Source organism: Meriones unguiculatus, chromosome 9 (assembly GCF_030254825.1).
Source record: "Meriones unguiculatus strain TT.TT164.6M chromosome 9, Bangor_MerUng_6.1, whole genome shotgun sequence".
NCBI lineage: Eukaryota > Metazoa > Chordata > Mammalia > Rodentia > Muridae > Meriones > Meriones unguiculatus.
The window spans coordinates 64759273-64765059 of record NC_083357.1 but is presented as its reverse complement, the minus strand read 5'-3'; the positions used below and the strand labels follow the sequence as shown (position 1 = coordinate 64765059).

Genomic DNA, 5787 nt, shown 5'->3' with positions numbered 1-5787 from the left:
AACCGCGCCCGGACCGACGCCGAGATGAGCCAATCAACGCGCGGCGCCGGCCGGCATTCAGCCAATCAGAGTCCGGCCGGGGGGGTGGGCTCAGACTAACTCTAGTCGGCGGAGGGAGGAAAGAGAGGCTGAAGGCTGGTTGACGGAAAGGAGTCTCAGCGAATCAGAGCAGAAGCTGCTGGCAAAGGGCGGCTCCACGAGGTACGGAGCAGGCGCACGCCGGGGTGTAGTGAACGCACATTTGCATAAAGAGACGGAGTCTAAGGCAAAGGCGGGACGCTGAAGTCCCATCTACCAGTCAGCGCCTCGCTACGCTTTAGCCCCTCCCACCGCCCCACCCACCGAGGTAACGGCTGGCGTGGGGATTGGCTAGTGGGGTAAACTCACCCTCCTGCGGCTGTGTGAAGATTGGCCTAATGCTTCCTTTTCGAAGTTTGCGGCAGCCAATCCAAAAGTTAGAGGCGGGTTTTGCTGCGTAACCGAAGTGTCGCTCCGCGGGAGTTCCCCCCTTCACCCCCCGGGGGCACCATTTTGCCGCTGCTGCGCCTCGCCAGGTCGTTCAGGTCATTGAGGGCCAGCCCTGCTTCTCCCGGGATATATGGCGGCCTCCCTGCCCCGTCTCCGAGCGCGACGGCGAAGCCTGGAGGGAGCGGGGCGCGCGCTCGCACGTGGGGCCGCGGCGCGGGCGATTCCTCCGCGCGGGGGCGGGGCCGGGGGCGGGGCCGCAGTTTGAATTTGCTGGCGGGCTGCGGCGCGCTGCGTCCCGGCTAGCGGAGGCCCGCCGGAGGCCAGCCCGGGCATCCTTCCGGTACCTCCGGGGCTGGTCGGACAGCACCGCTTCCGCGGCGGTTGTTGTGTGAGGGGTCGAGCGGGCCCCGGGCGGGAGAGGTAGGCCTGCCCTGCGGTCGGGGCCCCGGGGTGGGTGGGAGACCCTCCCGCGACTTGTCAGTTCGGTCCGCTTTGTTCAGTCGGCCGCACGGCCCGCCGTTTCTTGCGATCGGAACGTCCCGGGTTCGCGGGTTGCGTTAGAGTCCCGTCGCGTTCTTTTTTGGCGTGCAGCGGGATTGTGGTTTCCCCCCCACCCCCTTATTTTACTCTCGTTTGTCTTTTGACTGCCTCGTCTTCCAGATGGCTGCGAGTTCGCAGGACGGGCCGCTCTCCGAATGCAAGGAGCGCGTCTTTAACAAATCTGGTAGGTGATGATCCGTCGCCTCCCCGGCCCCCGTTAGATGGGAGGGTTGAGTGTCTTGGTTGCGTTGCTCAGCCCTGCCACGTGTTCGCCGTTTTCAGAAAATGCGTGTTTTATCTTGGGGACCGGGAAGTGTGTGACCCCTCGGAAGCCTGGAGCTGATGTGACTCCTAGTCTCTGCAACCCCGATACCTTTCAGTCACCCTTGGACTTCTCCACAGTAACCGTTGAGCAGTTGGGAATTACACCGGAAAGCTTTGTTAAGACCCCTTCAGGTAAGAGTTCTTGGATAGCATGGTTTTTCAAATCGAAAAGTAACCGCAGTAAGCCCAAATGGTACGTGTCTTTACCGACTGACTTATACTGGCCCTGCAGACTACCTTGTTTGGGGAGACTCCTGTGCTCAGCTCCGCAAATACAGCAGGGACCAAAGGGTCTCAGTGTAGTGTTCCTAAATCAGTTGTGCCCACCCCAGAAAACAGTGTGTATGAACATAAGAGGAAGTTGAAAGGCAATTAAGAGTGAATAAAACTGCCTCACTCAAAAATCACAAACAGAAAATTGATCAGAGACTGATTTTTCTCCAACCTCAGGAATGAAATTTACTGTGAAATGAGACCCGATGGAGAAGAAAATATCAGAATAAAGCAGTTATAAAGAAAGCTATGAGGCTGTCTGGGCCTAGATCTTTACATTTGTTGCCTCTATTTTTGTCATGTTCCCTTTTCCATATGAAATGGGCGGTTTTGTCTTTCATAGCCAAACTTTATATAAATACCCTTTTACCTTTAGAGTTCAAGCATACACTAGGCATTTACATTTGTTGTGGCTATCTTTGCCTTGCCCCCTTTTCCATGTGGGGTGGACAGTTCTACTCTTTAAACATAGGAGTTGTAGCCTTTTTTGTTTTTAGGACTTAACTACGCAGGAAGTGTACTTTGTCATCTGTAAGTCCCCTTTGTCTTTTTGCATGGGGCTTGATGGACATTTGTCACCCATGAAAATGTCTCATGTTCAAAGAGATAAGCTGGCTGCCAGAGCAGTGTAACACCTCCACTCAGTCAGCATTCAAAAGTTCTTCCGTGTGGAAGGCATGTAGTTTGCATGTTTGTCTCTCACCCTAACTTTGGGTCCTTGCATTGACCAACACAAAATCCCTCTTAGGCTAGTGGGAGCCCAACTTCCCAAGGAGATTGGCTGGCCTTTTTGCAGCAGTGTGACGTCATCTCTCCTTATATAAGCCTAAGGTTGATGTCAATCCAACCTCCAGATCAGTAAGGACATATCATCTGTTATTAATAAAAGAGAACTTACATAGTAACCTTAAGAAAATATTTGTCAGTTTTGAATCCTAGACTGTTTTTGTTAAGTGGCTTATCAGCAGGGGTTCCTGCCATGACTATTGTATACATTAGGCTGATCCAGAACTCAGAGATCTTCTTGTCTCTGTCTCCTTTGTATGATTAAAGACCATGGCATCACCATCCTGTTCAGATATTTTATCTCAAATCCTTATTATTGTAATTCAAAACCTTTAAACAAAACTCAAGCAAAGACACAAGAAAATTCTAAGGTTTTGGACCAGTTGTGCCAATTTGGGCTGTAACAAGCAAAGACCAGTTTATCATTTCTTGGAATTTAGTTGTTGCTAAAGTGTATCAGCAGACCCTTCCCAAAAAGAGCTGACAGGCATCTTACAGCCAAAGAGTTTTGAATTCTAGTTGATATCAATTTAATTTCTATTAGGAAGAGTGCCCTTTCTATTGTCTGTAACTTAGTATTTCATCTTTTGGCTTTCTTTTCACTTTCTCCTTAAACTTGTTAGAGAAGGCATGGGCAAGTGCCATCACCATTAAACACATTGTAACCAGGTTCATGATGACTACAACCAAAACGAATCTAAGCACCCTCTGCCATGACCTTTTTTAATTTTAGGTGCAGTTCTAGGACTAGCTCTATCCAGAGGTCAACCTGCCTCACAGTTTCGCCTTTCCCAGGGAACAGCGCATGTGTAATGCATTCTTGGCTAAGAAACTGTCTGTCACCTAGGACTTCTCAGGCTGTAAACTTAGATTCAAGTCCCACATTGGGCGCCAATATGTTATGGCAAATAAATTATATTGGGCTAAATATTGTTTATTATTAGCCCTATAATTATTATGGGGGTATTATTTAACTTGATAACACAGTAAGACACAAACACCTATCAGATTTTATAATTGCCTTATTTCATCTTGGACTGGGCAGATAATTCCAACTCCGCTATCTCATCTCCCAGCTCACATCCCATTCCATATGCTTTAATTATTCCTAATTGGGCTACCTCCCATCCATAATTCCATAAATATTTGCTTATCCTTTATATGGATCACTCCTTTCCACGCCATTCTTGGAGTCCTTCCTCTCTCTCCTCTTGGTTCCTTTTCCACACTAACCCATTGTGGCTTCCTACTTTCCTTTCTTTTCCTGTCTCTCTCCTTCCCAAGATCCTCTCTGGCCTCCAAGCCCTCAAACCTAGGCCATACCTCTACATCCACCTTGCCCAGGTGTGTCAGCATTTTATTGATCAAGCAGAGAGGCAAAGTTTACGACGTCATTTGGGGTACATGAGTACCTAACGTGTTATATAGGCAGGCCCGGGTGGGAAACTATTAACATAAAATAGATAGCACCAGACCAACCCCCAACACATTGCTAGCATCCCCGCTCTTAAGGCTGGGATTAGCCAAAGTAAATAATGCTTACTTGAACATAATGTTGCCATGAGCATTGTCCATCACGCAGTCCGGATAACCAGAGAGTGACCTTAGGTCTGTGCCACGTACAGCACAGGTACTACATTCAGAATGATTCGGGACCTGGGCTAGATGTTGCTGGACAAGGGAATTTATGCTGCTTGTGATGGCGTGTTGTTTTAAGTTTGTAAATTGCTTTAGAATGTTCCCATGGAGTATTTTCAGAGTTTAGATGACCGCAGTAAGTGAAACCACAATGCACTGTACTTAAGCTGCACGGTTGTTATAAACAAGGAGAGGTTCTAACATCAGGCTGGTACCCCTGTCCTCTCTGTACATTGAGGATAAGGGGCACAAATGAAAAGTAAAGAAGTATCCACGGCCTCCTGTGTTACAGGTGCTGATTTAGAAACGTGTTAAATCAAGTAACAGTCTATCCAACTCTTTGTACATGAACTACTACTTTGCCAGTAGTTCTTTAGTGTTCTGTAACGTGTTTACTTTTTTCTTACTCCTGGTGGCCCATCACCAGCATAGGGCACAGTTTTTGACCATTGCCAAGCTCCATTCTGATCTGTCAGAATGTTTTGTTGCAGGAAAGTCACCATCTTCCCTTCAGAAGAGCAGGCGACGTTCCACGGTCGGTGTCCGGGGCTCTCCAGAAACAAACTGCTTGATCCGCTTCATTGCTCAGCAGCGGAACCTGAAGAAGGCTGGGAGGTCCCCACTGGCACACCTTTCTCCCTTTCAGGTACATTTCCTCTCACGGGCTCATAAATTTTGTGAAAGAAATGTTTTCACTGTGTTTGCGTTCTGCTTTCCAGCGCTTCCTCTCTGCTTGGATCTTGGGGGAGACTGCTTTCCATGTCTGTGCAGGTAACATACGGGCTGGTACCCAGCATGACTGCTAAGATTTAATGGGTCTTTACAGAAATGACTTTCTGGAGGGGCTTTCTAGTTTGTAAAATATTTATAGCATAAGGAAAGCTCCCATTCCCCAGGTGTTTTTCTATTGTGTTTTCATAACTACTGATTGGGCAGAGAAAGAGAAAAAGGAACAAATGGCTTACACTCTGCTATATATAAGCTCTTTGCCTTTCAGATTTTATCGAATTAATCGTTGCTCCTAAAAGGTCAAATAGTTGTGGGCTTATTATGAAAGATACAGACCCGTTTGCCACTCTGCAAAGAGCAGCCATTATGATGTTGGCCTACTCACGTGCGCCGGGTCCACTTCATTCTTTGATTTGCAGCATGGTCTCTGTGTGAGACAATTTCTTGTTCATGTAATAAAACAGAATCTTGGGGTTTTCCTCAGTACCATTCTGGAGATCCATAAGTCAAACTTTTTTTCTAATTTTACTAAATGTTATTTGCTGTTCTCCCCTTAATATGTGGATATTTATACTCATGAAGCAAAACTAGTAATGAGTGAGATTACTGCCCTATTATTATGAGCCATGGCAGTGACATCAATCTATCATACCAGTTCTTGCTGGACATTCACAGAAAAGAGTATTTGTGAAAACAATAGTAGGGGCTTTTCTATGCCCACTCTGGTTCCCACATAATGAAACAAGGGACCTTTTAAATTATTAATAAGCTTTAAGCACTGTAGCAGAGCAGGTTCTCAGCTATTCTAGCCCAGCTATGCTGACCGGCCTACTTTCCAGCCCTGTTCCCTGATACCTGCCATCTAGTCTCGCCCTGGCTGCTTCTGTTCCATCTTTGTCCTCCTGGCAACCTTCTCCTAGATCCTCTTTCTCTCTCTCTCTCTCTCCTCCTCCTGAGATTGGAAATCCTACCTTAGCTTTCCTCTCCTGCCCAACTATTGGCTGTTCAGCTTCTTATTAACCAATAAGA

At 47.4% G+C, this 5787-nt stretch overlaps 1 protein-coding gene across 5 annotated transcripts in view; it reads left to right on the top strand.

Annotated features, from left to right (window-relative positions):
• The first annotated feature begins 461 nt into the window (after positions 1-461).
• Cdca2 (cell division cycle associated 2) overlaps positions 462-5787 on the top strand; it is a 43495-nt gene continuing 38169 nt past the window's right edge. For 4 of the 5 annotated variants that reach the window (XM_021635504.2, XM_021635505.2, XM_060391370.1 and 1 more), the window contains exons 1-4: positions 756-888; positions 1129-1192; positions 1291-1464; positions 4521-4675. In XM_021635504.2, coding sequence (XP_021491179.1) covers positions 1129-1192; positions 1291-1464; positions 4521-4675 — 393 coding nt within the window. In that variant the 5' untranslated portion in view covers positions 756-888. Of the gene's footprint in view, positions 564-755; positions 889-1128; positions 1193-1290; positions 1465-4520; positions 4676-5787 lie in introns of those variants that run through there. The other variant, XM_021635503.2, reaches the window with a different exon arrangement.